This window comes from Salvia miltiorrhiza, chromosome 5 (assembly GCF_028751815.1).
Source record: "Salvia miltiorrhiza cultivar Shanhuang (shh) chromosome 5, IMPLAD_Smil_shh, whole genome shotgun sequence".
Taxonomy (NCBI): domain Eukaryota; kingdom Viridiplantae; phylum Streptophyta; class Magnoliopsida; order Lamiales; family Lamiaceae; genus Salvia; species Salvia miltiorrhiza.
The window spans coordinates 45,474,534-45,491,915 of NC_080391.1; the positions used below are offsets into that span (position 1 = coordinate 45,474,534).

Below are 17,382 nucleotides of genomic sequence, written 5' to 3' on the forward strand. Positions count from 1 at the left end.
AGACACGATGGGCGTTGTGTGTGGTGCGTGTTTTACACGCGCCATTAAAAAAAATCGAATTTGATTTGGCTTCCAACGGCACTCTTTGATTTCAACGGCTAAATTAGCCATTTTTTGCTCCATTTTCCTTTTTTTTCTTATTTTTCTCCTCTATAAATACATCTCACTTTCACCTTCAAACACAAACATAAAATTCTCTCTTTCACTCTTCATCTTTTTATTCTCTCATTCACACTCAAAAAATGGAGCAATTCGATGATACTTCGTCGTCTTCGTCCGAGGAGATCGTGGAAAATTCATCGATGAGCTCCAGGAGCAGAGACAGTTGCTTGCTGCGATGTACTCTCAAACGGCGTCGGAATGTGTTCATCATCGTTGTCAATACGTCCACCGTGATCGTGAGGGTGCCCATTTACGTCTTATGCGAGACTACTTCAACGAAAATCCGACGTACGAGCCTACATTTTTCTGACGTCGTTTTCGGATGCAGAAGTAGTTGTTTTTGCACATCGTTGTGAGTGTTTAAGGTGAAGATACTTACTTTCAGATGTGCCACGATGCACGAGGCCGGGACTCTCTCACACCCTTGCAGAAATGCACGGCGGCAATCCGCCAATTAGCCACTGGCGTCAGTGCGGATACTTTTGACGAGTATCTAAAGGTCGCCGAAACGATAGGGAAGAAGTTCTGCACGGCTGTCATCCGGGCTTTCAGAGCCCATTATCTTCGTCGTCCAACAGCGCATGACATCACACGCCTTACTCAGATGCACGAGGCGCGACACGGATTTCCCAGGATGCTCGGGAGTCTTGATTGTATACATTAGGCGTGGAAGAATTGCCCAAAGGCATGGGCGCATATACACGCGGTGATCAAGGGGAGCCCACCTTGATTTTGGGGCGTCTAGCAGTGACTTGACGGAGAGTGCTCGAGCAACCCCGATTTGCTTTGAGGAATACGTGCAAAGAGAAGCAATTCTCCGAGATAGACAGATGCATGTTGTGCTCCAACATGATTTGATGGAGCACGTTTGGGCACATTTCGGACCTCTAGCGCCGGAATAGTTATTTTAGGATATGTTTTTAAATTTTTAAGATTTATGTAATTTTCTATGTAATTTTTAGGATTTTAAAATTAATGTAATTTAAATTTAAAGTAAATTGTGTTATTTAAATTTCTGCAATTAAAAATAAATGAAAAATACAATAATCAAAACTAAAAATATCAGGTCAGCTAGTCATCCCACTGCAATCTCACTAAGCAAATACTGAGCCAATATGATCCCCTTTATCAGGTCAGCTATTAGGTGACCCTACGACTGATGCTCTTATATGCTAATATTTGGCAATTGGCAACAAACATATCCAACTATTCCAGACGGACTTGAAATTTGAAATAAGAGATGATTGGAATTTAATTTGATAACAAGTCCGCCTATCATTATATTATTTCCTCATAACCTACACTTTTTCATACCACCGCCTCATTTCCCCCTTTTTATTACGTTGTGTGCTATCGCGATAGATTACTTTGTCGTCGTCTACCTTCTGCTCATACCCTAAATCAGATTTTTTTCCCCACAATTCACCTCCGCATTTGATCATCAGGTAGCGTATTTTTACTTACAGTATACAACCTGCTTCGGGATTAACCGTATTAGATTTGTATCTCGTTGTGATGTATGTATACCTTGTTCTATTTATCCATGATAATATTTGGAATTAAGTGATTCTGGTTAGTTTATTGTTTCAAAGATGCGAGATTGTTGAGTTTTGGATTGCGATTAAGATGTGGAATTTTGAAACTTCGTTTGGCAATTGTGATATTATAAATGTTCGCACATAGAGTTTATGACCGACGGTTTTTTTTGTTCTTTGGGAGTGGGCGGTGAGGGATTGGAAATGGAAGGATATTTTAGCTGAAGAAATTGAATAATCTGATTTTTTGATAGACATTGTTGCCTTCTTCCCCTATGTTTGTTTTCTTGGGGAATATCTCCCGTGTTTAATATGCATGACCCTTTTTTCCCATATACAGATGGCGGCTAAGCCCCTAACTACTGAGGCAATCGCTCTTACAGAGAAGAAAATGGATATGTCATTAGGTATGCATTTTAGTAATATAACATTCTTACTGGCTACTGTTTCTTTGTTGCATTCCCTCAAGATTTTGTTCCATTTAACCTCAGATGACATCATCAAAATGTCAAAGACTCGTGCAATGAAGCCTAACAAACAAAGAGTTTCTGTAAGACCCATCCTTCAACTCTTCTGTTTGAGACAAATTTTTCCTTTTATCATTTCTGAAACAAATGGTTTCAATACCTACAGAATAAGGGTCAGAAATCGTTCAACAATGCCTCCCAAGATAAAGGTTTGAAAGTCAAAAGGTTTATGGACACAAGAACTTCCTTCAGACAGGTATGCAGTATGCCAAATAACTGTCCAATTACTTGCGGTGTTACAGATATGTATCTATACTCTTTCTGTATGTGTGTTAGATGTGGTATCATCTGGGAGTGTTACGAGTGTGAACTCCCCCTGCGCATATGATCATTTTTTGTTCTCTTCTGACAGGGTGCCCTTGCTCAGAGGAGGTCAAACTTTCAGGGAAATCAGTTCCCTTTGGCAACTGAAGCTGCTAAAAAGGCTGCTGTTGCTCCAATTCGCAACAGAGCTTCCAATCGGAGTAGGCCATTCAATGTTAATAAATCAAGGTACACCGGTGACTGTTTCTGAGAATCTATGCTTCTAAATTATGGACTGTGTCAATTTCTTATAACACATGGTAATGGGATTAATTCCTTTTTTGCTTTTGATCCAGGTAATTGGTGGCTCTTCTTGTAGTGGACTTTGCCATGTCCTCCGCTTGTCTATTTCCCAGAGCATGTGGTTTTTGTCTTTTCATTTAGTTGGGTGATGGCTTCATCTGGGAACTTTTGCTTGTGTTGTTGAAAGCATGGCTTTTCAGCCTTACTATTTATCCTCCTGGGAGTTTCGTTTGGATGCATCACGAGTGGGATGGTTTAATTAAATTTTGTTGGCTATTTGCTGCCAAAGAAAAGATGTTTTGCCGTGATATAAGTGAAGCATACAAATTTTTGCGTGGAAGTTAAGAGTAGATGGAGTTTTAATTCTCCCATAGATTGTTTGCTATGGTATACTAATATCATAAAATTGGAACTTGAAATGTCTCCTACAAATGTATATTCATGCTGCTGTTGACTAGGTTTATTCGGGGGTGTATGAAGTGTTATTGGAGGATCTTTCTGTTCCAGTTGTGGCAGTCTAAATCATCTGAAGGTCTGAACCCTTAGATGATGGCCCCAGCATTTGATAGCCTCTGATGGGTATTTGGACAAGCTTGTACATTTTGGGGGGGATAATTAAGGGGACATGCTCTCTCTCATGGTCTGGGTACTTGTGTTCTACAGGATTCTGCCCTGCACAGTTTCAGCCTCTGCTCCATATTCTGATTGTTACAGGAGTGAATTGGGGCGGGGTCTATTACTTTCTTTGTCTAACAAAGGGTTGTTTAGACTTGAACCTATGCTTAGAGGCCTTTTAGGCAGCATTGTTGGTTCGAATGAACGTTTGGGGCTAGTGATGCAAACCAGCTTGTGTTGCGTGTGATCTTTTGCCGGATAGAGGGAGACTTGCAGCTTCCTTGGTTTTCCACATAAATAACTGGCTGTCAGAAACCCCTTAAGCTTTTGGTGTGTGTGGGGATTGATCTACTGTCTTGGCCAAAGATAATGTTGTTTCAATGAGCCAGGGAAGACTTTTTTCCAGCTCACTGAAGGAGGGTTATTTTTCCCATAAGTATTGGCCATTACTGAAAATTTTGTTGTATATAAGTTGATAATGAGCTTCAGATATGTCCGGGTGTATCTGATCTTATCCCTGTTGGGTACAAAGTGTCAAATAGGATAAAAACGGAACGATGAAGATAACAAGCTTCAGATATGGTCCAGTATATGTTATATTATCCTCGTTGGTTATGAAGTATCGAATAAAACACACAAGTTTGTCATTTTGCTTCTCGATCGTGGCTGATTGATTCACTTAAGCTGAGGGATCATTCTGACTCTTGATGCCCTGTTTCCTGGTCAGTGTTTTTTCACTTATGTATATATTTAATTTGCTATATAATGATTTTGCAGGGCTGGGGCCTTGACTTTCCAGAGGAATTCTGCAACTGGAGCTGGCTTCAGTGTGAAGGTATGTGGACCTTCATTTAATGCTTAACCATTCTATGCTTCCATTTTCAGTCATAATTATTTTTTCTTCGTTTGAACTTATTCCGTACAAGGCCAGAGATTGACAGTTTTCTTGTTAAGTTTGAGATGTATAAAGTTATGCTTTTAGGATGCTAACTATTGGATGGTAGTTAATTTGAAGTAGAAGCCATATTAAAGGTGGTAATAATATTAGGTATTGCTCAAGCTCATGTTTATGTATTTTAGTTTATATGCTCCCTTATCTACAACCATGTGACACAATGAGAATGCCACTAGGGCCTCTTCTGAGTTTTTGATATTCTGTGGCCATGTTGATTGGTTGATTGTTATTATTTATGTGCAGAAACCACTACAAAAACCAGTGCAGCAAGCGTCTCTAGGCTCCAAACAGAAGCCTCAAACCTTGGACTCGCTTTTTGCTAACATGAAAGAACAAAGAATGAGGGTCTTGTCTCATCAGAATAACGGGTCAAGAAGAAATGGAAGGAGCCAGCCTGTAGTGCCATGGGCGAGACGATATAGCCAAAACTAGTAGCTCCTCCAGCTTAGATTACTTATGAGAAGTGTTATCCTGAAGTATGTTGTCCCTGTCAAGCAAAAGGTTTTACTCGACTGGGATTTCTAGTTCAAAATGGAGATTTTGTATAGCATCAAGTTATGTTTTCCAAGCTGTTGGTGAATTCTTCTAGCATTGTTGATGGAGTTGGCACTGTGTCGACTTTATGTGTTACTGAGCAAGGATCTCTTTACTTTGGGGCAATTTGACATGTCTGGTGCTGGGCTTGTGCACGAGGATAACTACTTGGGTTGTCGTGTGGTTGGGTATCTTGGTCCTCTTGACTGATTTCCACTTGCAATCAGTCTTATCCTACAAAATAGGCAAAATGATGGATTAGTGTGTTGTTCATTGGAACCAAATATGGAGTATGGAGTTTGTTAGTTTTCATTACAGCTTTTAGTCACATGAATTTGACATTCGTGTTGCGTCTCAAATCAGCGATTCCTTTGTATTAGTATTACATACATCTATTTGCATCACTAATTGTTTTTCATTTATGTGATGTATCCTCTAAAATGGTTTCACTAGGTTAATAAAATTTTCGTTTATAATTATCTACAATTAAGTAATGTTTGCGATTTGAAGAATGGCTGCGTTGTTTACCCCTAACAACTGAATAAACTCATCCTAAAGACCAAGAAAGGGGGACATGAAAGAAGTCAAAATCTCAACTACAATGAGGAACATTTGCATTCGGTAAAATCTCAACTACAATAGATGCACGCATTGTTGCCAAAAATAATTATATATACTAACAAAAAATCTCATTGTATCTTTACACATGAACAAGAAGAGAAGAGGAGATACGCGTGGCTCGGGACGGGGCGCGGAGCAGCACACCAGGCACGGGAGGAGAGAGAGTGACACGTGTGCATTTGACGCGAATTTTTTCTTTTTAAATATGAAAAATGTAATATATCTAATATTAACAACTATTTTCACGCATTTTCTTGAAAAAGAGTTGTTTGGCTCCAAACTATCATTTTGATTTTTTAAAATTAAAAAGAAAAACAAAAATAAAAATTAGAGAGCCCGAATGTGGAGGAGGGGCTCTCTAAGAGTGGGGATCACTTGAGTTATGATAGAGAGATTAAAAAAAAAAGGTTTGTATTGGATCATGTGGTGAAATTGTGAATAGATTGATAAAGTAAGGGTGAAAAAATAAGGGACATGTGGTAAGTTAGTGTCCAGAAAAAGGAAAGTGTATTTCTTGTGGGACGTATCAGAATAGCAAAAAATACACACTTTTATAGAAAATGGAGCATAATTTTACTATTCTTGTATCGAGCACAATTTTCATTGGTAAAAGAAATATAAATCATACGTTCAAGAATTAGAAAAAAAATACTCCTTGGTCCCATTGATAATGACTTACTTTTCTTTTTAGTGTGTCCCATTAATAATGACCTATTCCATAAAAAGAAATCACTTTCTCTCAAAAAATTGTGGGCTCCACTATTTCTATCACTTTTACTCTTAAATTGCCATTTTTCTTAATAATCATGCCCAAAAGTAATGAGTCATTATCAATGGAACGAAAGAAGTATTATATTTGGTTCAAAACATACGATGACAGATCATTATTTGAGTGATTTTTTTAATCATTCTTTGAGTGATTCTGTAGTAATTTTACACGAATTATAATATGAATCTTTCTGTCCAACCGAACCCTACCGTGGCCTGGTAAGTTATTGAAAGCTTAGAAGTAATGATACGTACACGACATATATATGATAGTCAGTATGAAGAGCACCAAGGGGGTGTAGCTCATATGGTAGAGCGCTCGCTTCGCATGCGAGAGGCACGGGGTTCGATTCCCCGCACCTCCATTTTCTTATGCAATTCATGCCGTTTCACCTTATTTTTAGTGTCCAACTCACATTAGTTTTGCAACAAAAACTGCGCTCGCGATCCAATTTCATTTTGTTTATTTCATAATCTATATATTGTATAAAAACACAGTTTTTAGCAATTTTCCATTCCCGGCAAAATCTACATCTACAGTTATATTTAAAAAAGCAGTTATTAATCACGTTTTATCATTTGAATAACACCACCAATTCCTCAAATCCACGTTCAGTCCCTTATTTCTTAGAACTTTGTTATAGAATAACATTTTTTCTCCCTCTCCCTCTCATACACATCTACTCCCAATGCATAGTAATAGCCAAGAGGAATTTCATAAGAGACTCTCGAAACCATGAGTACCAGCTGGAGGTGAATCAGAAGCGAAGAGAAAGCCATGTGCTTTTTTTTCTCTTCTCAGGAATGCACACTTGGATTAAAAATGTCTCTTCTAATTTTCTATTATTCTTTATAGATAGATTATATGTCTGTTTTCCCAATTACATTTGCTGCTCTTGCAGGTAAATCTCACAGGGAAGTAATAAACCGCCTACTCCACTAAGCTAGAAGAAGACCAACTTCACATGTACGAAACAATAAAACTTCTCATTTCAAATTCAAAATTTGTTTCCTTCTCGATAAGTTTTTCAATAGTTTCTACGATGGATTAATTAGTGTTTTGGTAGTTTTTGGTGTGCGAAATAATCAAATCTATTATCCAGTGATATTTTTTAGAACTCTTTCTTTCTCTTTAGGGCTCAAACCAAATATTTGAATGATTTTGCAGCAATCAGAGACGACAGTTGTTTGAACGAATTAGATATGGATGAAGAAGACGACTACTGAGCAGTTGCTTCAGAAAAATCATTTGGAGCTTGGTCTTCTGGTAATATTTGTCAGAGTGCTTAAAACCCTTAGCAAATATGCATAATGATGAGGGACAAAATAAAACATGGATCTCTATATTCCGATGAAGTGGTCATCTGCTTTCATGTTGTTGGTGTGGTGATCTTGATCTATCAAGTTTGCCTTTTCACCGGGTATGCTTTATTACTACCTTCAAACTTAGAATCACAAAATGTTACTGTCTTAATTGCTATTTGTTATTAGGACAACAAAATGTCTGAAATATACACATAAAAACAGTGACCTATTGACAAGCTTCAAGTTTTCAATGGCCGGCATCACCAAATAGGGGTGAGCAGAAACCGAACCGACACTGAAAACCGAACCGAACCGGATTGGTGCGGTTCGGTTCCAATTCTATTGGTTCGGTTTTCGGTTCGGTTTTGAAAAGTAAAAACCGAAAATTTTCGGTTTGGTGTCGGTTTTCATTTTTTGGTTCGGTTTTAAACCGAACCGAACCGATACATATTAATATTTTATTATATATAATTATTTTATAATATATAATTACTTTTCTAATTTTTTAACCTAAAACTAAAACCCTAATTCACAATTATAATATATAATTATTTATCATGTTCATGTTGTGGGGATTTGACATTTGAAATTTGTATATTTTACAATTTTTAATTGGTATAAAATAAAAAAATTGCATTGTTCGGTTCGGTTCACCGAACCGAAACCGATGGTTTTATCGGTTCGGTTCCGGACCCCCAATTGGTGCGGTTCGGTTCCAATTTTAACCATCGATTCGATTTTCGATTTTGAGTTTTTGGTTCGATTTTACACCGAACCGATGATCACCCCTATCACCAAATGCAATAAGATGAAGGTAAGCTCCCAACAGTTTAAATTTGGGATTTGACTGGCGATTCATTTTCAAACTGACATTTGTTGACAAATACTCGCACATTTAAAAGGGGGCAAGATTAGTGTTTTCATTGAATTATCAAATGATCTCATAGTATTGTTTCTCTGTCTTGATTGACATACTTTAAAATGCTCAATATACTTAAATAATATGCTTATATGATTATGATTGGTGAACTTCGATTTATTTATAAGTGGCCTTGATTGATCTTGGATCTTGACATAAAACTTGAGTAAGGCACTGGAAAAAAACTATGACCATACCATGCACGTATCACATTAAAAAGGAATATGAATTATTAAAGTAATATTTGCATCTATTCATATCATATGAAGATAGTTTTAACATACATTTTTCATGTAAAAATATTTAAAAGATATTGGCATAATACATTACATATTTAAATAATTTAATTAACAAACACTTACGATATTAATTAATCTAATTGTTCATGAATGATGATATTTTTATGCTTTTACATAATTTAAAATTTAAAAAGTTTTCATGATCACGTGCATCGCACGGGAGAGCGTACTAGTATCCTTGAAGTGCCAATTTCATTTTGTTTATTCCATAATATCCTTGAAGTGGAGATAAGGAAGGAAAAATACTTTTGTGTCAAATGTTGAAAAAGAAATGAGATATTTAAAGGCATAAATTTTTGTTATCCATTTTTTTTCCATGGATAAATTTATCCATCAAAATAAACGCAGCCTTAGTTCTATAAAGATTTTTGAAACAATAGTTATTGAGACTCATTTGTTAGTTTCATCTTGGACAAGTCCATAAGTTTGCAATTGATTGATCTTATTGTTTTTCAACACTCAACAGAAAAGGTTGCTTATATTAGAGTGACTCCCAATTTTAGCTCAATGTATCATTAGTATATGATTTAAGTCCAATAAATCAAAGAAATTTTTAATATGAAAGTATTTTCCAGCGTGGAAGATTTATATAAATATAATATATATAAAACATGAGTTTAACGTAAACTTTTTCCCATCAAAACTTCACTCTTTACTTTTCTTTTTCTTGTTTTGATTCTTTTTTAAAAATTATCAACTTTGATTCATAAAAAAGTATTTAATATAGATGTTAAATGAAAGATAATGACACGATCTTATGTAAAATTATAAAAAATAAAATAAAATAAATAAGTTATTATCGTTTAAAGTTACAAAATTATTTATTTTTCTCTCTCCTATCTCCTCCCTTTCAATGTCACGATTCTTTTTTTCTTTCTTTCTATTTCATTCATTTTTCTATATTTATTTTATTTTATTTTTTATATTTTTGTTAGACGTCATTTTTAATATTTTCTACCTATATTTTTTATTATAAAAGTTTAATGTAACTAAAAAGATTAAAGGTGAAATTTATATTAATATAAATTTGTAGATAAATAATTATATATATATATATATATATATATATCTTAAAAATGGAATTTCAAATATGATTTAGATTTATAAAATTTTTAAAGTATGTTTTTGTATGAATTTTTACACTACAACAAAATGTGCCTCTAACGACCGAATTTTCGGTCGTTAAAATCCAAAAATCGGTCGTTAATAATATTAACGAACGATTTAACGATCATTTTCGGTGGTCGTTGTTTGCATCGTTGTTTCGAGTCTTAACAACCATTTTTTCGGTCGTTAAATTTAACGACCGATGTTTTATTTTTAACGACTGAATTTTGGGTTGTTAAAAAGAGAAAAAATAAAATAAAAAATATATTTATTATTTAATTTTTTTAATAATGATCGAATTATTTATTTTTAATGACCAATTTTCAGTTGTAAAAAATAAATAAAAATAATAATTTTTTTTAAAAAAAAAATAATTTTTTTAATCTCTATATTCCACAAGTATTTTAGTATTTCTAATGTATTTTGACCTTAATCGCATACGATTTGACGAACTTCCTAGCGGATCATCCATCTTACTTGCCCCATTTTTTTGTCCATGAAAAAAAATCTCATTTAACTTTTTGAACCATCACATCATACATTTTCTCTTACACTACAAAAAACTGGGCGATTAGCGACGGAAAATTTCGTCGCTAATCCCCAAATTTCCGTCGCTATTTTTAATCACCGACGGAGGCCGTCTGTCGCCGTAAAAGCGATCGCTAACCGAATACTGACGGAATTTTGGTCCGTCGCTAAGTTTTCGACGGAGATAACGACGGCGCGATCGTCGGCGAAAAACGACGACGAAGGCGTCGTCAGTCATTAGCGACGAAAACAGTGACAGAATTTTCCGTCGCTATTTAGCGACGGACTGAAATTCCGTCGTTGTTCGGCTGGTCCACTTTAGCGACGGACTATGATTCCGTCGCTATTTGTCCGCTCTATATTTAATGACGGACTTAAATTTCGTCGCTAATTTAAAAAAATTAAAAAAAAAATGTAATTTGCTCTACCCAGTTATCGACGTCCTGTTATACTCTTTTATTCTACTATATTATCAATACACCAATCACCAAAAATTAAATACAAAATTAGTCAAATATTAACATTCTAAAATATCATTCACATATAGTCATAACATAACAAAATATTCAAGTGTTAAGAAACATAATAGAAATAGTCAAGTATTCAAAGTACAGAAACACAACATAATAATCAAGACGAAGGTCCGGTGGGTGGAGTGGGTCTCGTAGATCCAGGTGGAAGCCTAGCCAATATCTGGTCGAGCATACGCTGCTGAGCGTCCTCGAACATACGCTGCTGAGCCTCAAATCGAGCATCGGTCTGCTCTTCTTTCTACCTCATCTCCTCCTTCTGACGTGATATCTCCGTTAAGGCATCCTGCAACTGCTGCTCCATGTCTACAAGTCGCTGTGGATCGACAGTATGGCCATGGAACTGAGATGTACCACTCGACTGCTCACTGCTCCTATAGCTGGCTGCAAGTCCACCAACTCCAAACATTCTCTTCTTCTTGTCGAGTCCACCGACAGCCTCTACATACACCTTGTTCATATCGATCTCTGGTGGATCAGAATCATCATCCACATCCACATGCTAACTCTGAGAAGCAACTAATTCCTGCATCTTTTCCTACAATAATATATATATCACGAGTTATATTTAAGAATTAGAGCAATAAAAATACTACTTAAATACGTTTATAATACTTTACTACGTACTCCAATTTGTCTAGACTTCTCGTCTGTATAAGTACCATCCTTGTTCTTATGAAGGATCTGATAAGCCTCGTAGAAACATTCAGTCGGCTCCACACCTTTCCTTTTAGCCTTTTAAAAAACGTAACAAATATAGATATTATTAATATGAATTTCAATGAAAAAAAATAATATGAATAAAATTTCAACGTACCACGTCTTCAGCATACTGAAGAATAGACCTCGAACCTCCCTTGTGCTTCACTTGACCGGTTCCAGGACCTAAAGGCTCAGACATCCTACACTTTTTTGTTATCTCTGATTTGGCTTTGAATTCATCAGAGTCCCAGTACTTAAGCCAATTAGGCCAGTGATCCTCGTGAATAAAAGAAGGCCTCTTGTTCTTCTTTTTCTTGATGTAAAAAACAAAGTCCTTATACCTCCGCGCATCAACCTCTAACCAAAGCTTATAGACATCTGCCTCTATCGCCGGATCCCATGTGAAATGTTTCTATTCAAACAACAAACAAAATATATTTATAAACACTAACTAATATGTATATGTATTTTGTTAAACAACTTGAATTAAATTATATTCGTACCTTAAATTCCTCAAAGTACGATGTCTTGATAGCAGGTGGAGTGAGTTTTCAGTTGAAACCTTCTGGATTTTGAACTTGCTTGAAAATCTTAGTGACTGTGCCTGGAACCATCCCCAAGGGATGTAATTGGCTACAATTAACATTCAAAGTCATTAGTAATAAAACTAACATTTAATAATTCATAAGATTGTATAACAATAAAAATTATACCCATGTCGTATGACGAGTGTAGTACGTCCAGTGGTGGGAGCCTCTAATGCCGCAGTAGGAACCGATTCCGAAGATGAAGGTGAATGAGTCAGCTGTATATCCCGTACAGATGCAGCAATCCCTCCATCTGATCTTGTGGATGATGGAGCACCCCTACCACTACCACCCGGATAACATTGAGTAGGCTGGAAAATCGCTAATTGTCCACAGTAAAGCTGCTCGCATCTGAAAATTCTGCTTCAACGACACATCATATGTAAGCACACCCACATTCCATAATTGTATAAGCTCCGCAATCAATGGTTGCAAAAAAACATCCAATTTTTCCTTTGGATTGCGTGGTCCAGGGACCAAGATTGTAAGGAACATAAATTGTTCCTTCATACACATCCACGGTGGGAGATTGTAAGGTGTAACAATCACTGGCCACGAGGAATATTGTTGGCCCGTTTGACCAAAAGGTTGGAAACCGTCTGTGGATAAACCTAATCTAACATTCCTCACCTCTGTTGCAAAATCAGGAAAGATATCATTCAAATGCTTCCAAGCAGGTGAGTCTGCAGGATGGCGCATAACCCCGTCATCTATTGATGATGCATGCCAACGCATGTCTACTGCCGTGGCTTTAGAAGCAAATAATCTTTGCAAACGTGGAGTTAGAGGGAAGTAGAACATTCGCTTTGCTGCTACCAATGTCTTTCCACTGCTTTTGGAGTCTCGATTGTTATTTTTATTACGAGACTCGCCACAGTACTTACACTGAACCAAATCCCTATCATCCTCCCAATAAAGCATACAATTATTTGGACAACAATCAATTCTTTGCACAGGTAGTCCCATCCCACTCAATAACTTTTTAGTCTCATAAAAATTAGTAGGAGCCAAATTATTTTCAGGAAGGATCTCTTTTATTAAATCAAGCCACTGATCAAAACAACTTTCAGACATATTCCCATCTGCTTTTAAACTCATTACACGAGCAACAAGAGGCAATTGTGAATGAGTTTTGCAACCGGGCCACAACTCCTTATCCGCAGCTTTCAACATATTATATAACAATTCTGCTTCCGGATTTGGGGGTTCTTCGATGTTTTGAATGTTATATTGAGATGCAGCAATATCCATAACCATATTCTGATAATTATCTTCATTATCCTCAAAATCTTCAAAGTTATGATATTCAGTCGTCAGCATTTCAATTTCCCCATGAAACCTCCAAATATGGTAATCCCGCACAAATCCGTTCTTTGCTATGTGATACTGGACATTGTTTTTAGTATGGAAACGTATATTATTGCATTTCCTACACGGACACCTAATTTTTTTCCCCATCCATTAAATCTCGTCTACTGCTAGCGTAGTCAACGAAACCTTGAAGACCTCTTTGAAAATCGGGATTCAAAGCTCCATCAGATAGAAAACGTCGATACATCCACTCACGATTTTCACTAATTTCTACAATTTTAGTTCATTTAAGTGTGTTAGAAATTTTATATCTACTGACTTTTAGAGTTTTAATAATCTCTAAGTCTATAGAACATGAAAAGATACTATGATAATTAATATAACACATGTTCAACACAAAATCTATAAATCAAACACAAAAGCACATACGCGGCTCCAAGCCATCACCTCAGCAACAAAATGGGATGGAACACAACCATCCCCCAACCTAATCTCCATTTACTACCTAGATACATGCTCATCTAAAATATATATAAAAAAAGAATAAAAACACTTAGATACATGCTCATCTAAAATTTTAAAATCTAACCATGGCTACCATTTGAGCCATACTAACAAAACAAAAGATAATGTAATGAAAACTTACTTGTTTTGTTACTAGCTTTTCTTTTTGTTCACCTTGACTTCTTTTTTTCTTCCTCAAGAAGCAATGGTGGAGTGAAATACTACAAATGAGAATTAATCCCAAAAAAAAAAAAAAAGAATTTAATAATTATTCAAGAACCAAAGTATATAAAATTATAATTTAATAAAATTAACAATCAAGTTTATTTTTCTTGAAAATACTATAATTCAATCAAGTTTATTTTTCTTCATCTCATTAAAGAAAATTTACACTAAAAAGACATTTTTATCCAGTAAAAAAAACATTTTTGAAGAAAAATTTTACAATACTATAAAACTATTATATGTTCTTGAAAATACTATATGTGAGCATATTATAATTATGTGAGTGAGCATATAAAAATTTAATCCAATAAAAATACTATATGTTGAGCATTATATAATTTAATTCAATAAAAAATACATTTTTATAGAATATTAATACAAAATTTACAATAAAACATAATAGGAATTTTCAAATAATTAATGGAAATTAAAAAAAAATTACAAACCTATGGAGGAATCCGGCGGACGGTGGCGGCGAAGGAGGAGGACCGGTGGCGGTGGAGGAATTCGGCGCTGGCAGTGGAGGAATCCGGCGCTGGCAGCAGAGGACACGGCGCCGGGGAGGGGCGGGGCGAGGGCGCAGGGCGGGGCGAGCAGCGGCGCAGGGAGGGCGAGTAGCGGCGCGGGGCAGGGCGAGCAGCGGCGCAGGGCGTCGCCGGAAATGGGGAATCGGAGGGGGGAATTTGGGAATTTTGAGAAATAGAAGTGAAAGTTGTGTTGAAAAACTGAACAAGGAGGCGCTGTCGAGTTCACCTTATTTTTAGGGCGCAGCGACGGAATAACGACGAAAAATTCCGTCGCTATTTAGCGACGGACATGAATTCCGTCGTTATTTTTTAAAAAAATATTTTCGGTTATTTAAATTAATTATTAGCGACGGAATACCGTCCGTCGCTAAATAACGACGGAAAATTTCGTCGCTATCTGTAATTTTAAAAAGCGCAAAAATTAAAAAAAAAAAGAAAAACGACGGAGAAAATTCTGTCGGTAATTTTCTATCGGCGATCCGTCGGTAAATTCACTTGAAGTATTCCCGGCAACACCCGTCGTTAAATCTGTCGGTAAATCCATCGCTAAGTATAGAAGAGTATTTCCGTCGTTAATCCGTTGTTATTCGGTCATTATTCTGTGACAGAATTAATTCCGTCGATAATTCCGTCGGTGTCCGACAGCTTTTCTTGTAGTGTTACAACATTTAACTATAATGTGTTTGAACAGGTGAACATATGTGATGCCCCGCTCTTTTAAATACATATTAGATTAAATATGTGCATTAGTTATAAAATTCTTTTAATTATTTATGGTGATTATTTTGTTCAGATAATATTATTTCAGCAAAAGTCTGTATAAGAGATACAGAGCTGCGATTTAATATTCAGTCATGAATGAAACCAATAATTAAATTTATTGGTTTAACTATACGTTTGAGACTTTGTTTTACCAGTTTATTGATTTAATCAATATTATTAGAAAATTTAGATTTATAACCGATTTTATAAATCGTGTTATTTAAATCAAATTGCTAAAATTATAACTTGAGATCATATGCATAATAATTTTATTATTTCGCATTATATGAGTTAAGGTATTAAGTCACGAATTAATTCCGACTTTCACGTATTAAATCTCAAGATTGAGGATTTAATTTATGTAAATACGAGGAGTATTTATTAAACGAGAATTGGAGAATTATTACAGGAACTAGGAGAAACTAGATCACGGCACTACACGTATGTCTCGATTTTTCATCCAACACATCAATTCCTACACTATTTCCTACACTATTCCCTACACTATTCCCTATACTATTCACCTTCCCCTCCAATACACCATTACTGCAGAAGGAGATTGTAAAGATTGCAGATTTCTTTCTGTAGCATATCTAAACTCCATCACACCCCAAAGTCTCCTGTAGGAGAAGAAAATCATGCCAATATCCACAATTTTCAAAAGCTTCAGCACGCCGAGAAAGAAATTTCACGGTAAGATCACAATTGTCAAAGGATGTAAATTTCAACGATCAAATCTTCAAAAGTTGCAACTCCAGGTACCAAAATTTCCACCATTTTGATTCTGTTGTCTGCAGAAACTCCTCTATAAATTGAGGAGAGTTCTGCAGAAGGAAGAAGTGCAGCGAGAGGTGTGAGGCAAGAGAGAGTTTAGGAGATTTGTTTGCAAGAGCTCAAGTGAGCTCCCTTCGCCGGACCATTTCTTCGTCGACCGGCCACTAGGCTCTGAACCGAGAACGTGTACTCGTTCCTCCATCTTTAGGCTACCAAACCCAACAATCGAAAGGCCGAAACCTTCTCTATATTTTCCCGACCAAAGGCCACAATATCCTTCGGAGGCCAACGTCGAATTCCCGACTTAGCCACCGGCCAACTTACGGCCTTCGTTTCTCACTATCCTTACGACGAAAAAGGATCGAGAAACCACCGTTGTGTAGCCTGATCTATCTCGCACGAGGAAAACTAAGTCGTAGACCTTCGCGGCTAAACCCCATCGCGGAACGACGACCAGAAAAAAACCCCGGCGAACAACTTCCATTAGTGCTCACTTGGACAAGGGTAAGTTGACGCCCTTATTTCGATGCCTTCCCGTTTCTATTATATTATGAGAAATTTCTGGGGTATAGATGGGAGTGTGATAAATATTCGTACAAAGTTTCATATCATTTGAACTTCGTTTACTACCCTTTTAAAATTCAAGAAGTCTACTGCCAGTATCTGCTGAAACTGTCATGAGGCAGATGATTAGGTTAATTATTTCAGTAACCATATGTTGATATTTAGCTCTCAAAGTTTTATTGTATGAAGATATATGTGTTAGCTATCTGCATATAAAATTTGAGGTCATTCCAGTAACTTTTGATATTTTTCAAAAATCTGGACTTTCAGTTGGCAGAAACTGCCGAATCTGGTAGGCGATGGGAAAATCGCTATATCTCTTAAACTACTTGGAGTTTTTCAACATACTTTTTTTTCAATTAAACTAGACTCAAAGAGGTTTCTATTGATATAAAATTCGACTCCATACGAGTTCGGAGTAAAAGCAGTTTATTAGTTGAAGTTGAATCTATACAGTTTTGTTGAGATTGAAATG

At 36.2% G+C, this 17,382-nt stretch overlaps 1 protein-coding gene, 1 long non-coding RNA gene and 1 other non-coding gene across 3 annotated transcripts; all 3 read left to right on the forward strand.

Annotated features, from left to right (window-relative positions):
* Window positions 1-1,365: 1,365 nt before the first annotated feature.
* LOC131024514 (uncharacterized) lies at window positions 1,366-5,296 on the forward strand. Its single transcript, XM_057954020.1, has 7 exons — window positions 1,366-1,607; window positions 2,038-2,104; window positions 2,189-2,247; window positions 2,331-2,420; window positions 2,577-2,716; window positions 4,163-4,220; window positions 4,584-5,296. Exons 2-7 carry the CDS (start codon window positions 2,038-2,040, stop codon window positions 4,770-4,772), a joined length of 603 nt encoding a protein of 200 aa, XP_057810003.1. The 5' UTR covers window positions 1,366-1,607; the 3' UTR covers window positions 4,773-5,296.
* Window positions 5,297-6,555: 1,259 nt separating this feature from the next.
* Window positions 6,556-6,628, forward strand: TRNAA-CGC (transfer RNA alanine (anticodon CGC)). The gene has a single exon. It is a non-coding gene; the product is annotated as a tRNA-Ala (tRNA).
* Window positions 6,629-6,968: 340 nt separating this feature from the next.
* LOC131024515 (uncharacterized) lies at window positions 6,969-7,825 on the forward strand. The gene is made up of 3 exons (XR_009101885.1): window positions 6,969-7,088; window positions 7,166-7,230; window positions 7,432-7,825. It is a non-coding gene; the product is annotated as an uncharacterized LOC131024515 (long non-coding RNA).
* The last annotated feature ends 9,557 nt before the right edge of the window (window positions 7,826-17,382 follow it).

Coding starts and splice junctions, on each gene's coding strand:
- LOC131024514 (XM_057954020.1), top strand. CDS start 2,038: ATGGCGGCTAAGCCCCTAACTACTGAGGCAATCGCTCTTACAGAGAAG. Junction 2,248..2,330: donor CTAACAAACAAAGAGTTTCT/GTAAGACCCATC, acceptor CAATACCTACAG/AATAAGGGTCAGAAATCGTT. Junction 2,421..2,576: donor CAAGAACTTCCTTCAGACAG/GTATGCAGTATG, acceptor CTCTTCTGACAG/GGTGCCCTTGCTCAGAGGAG.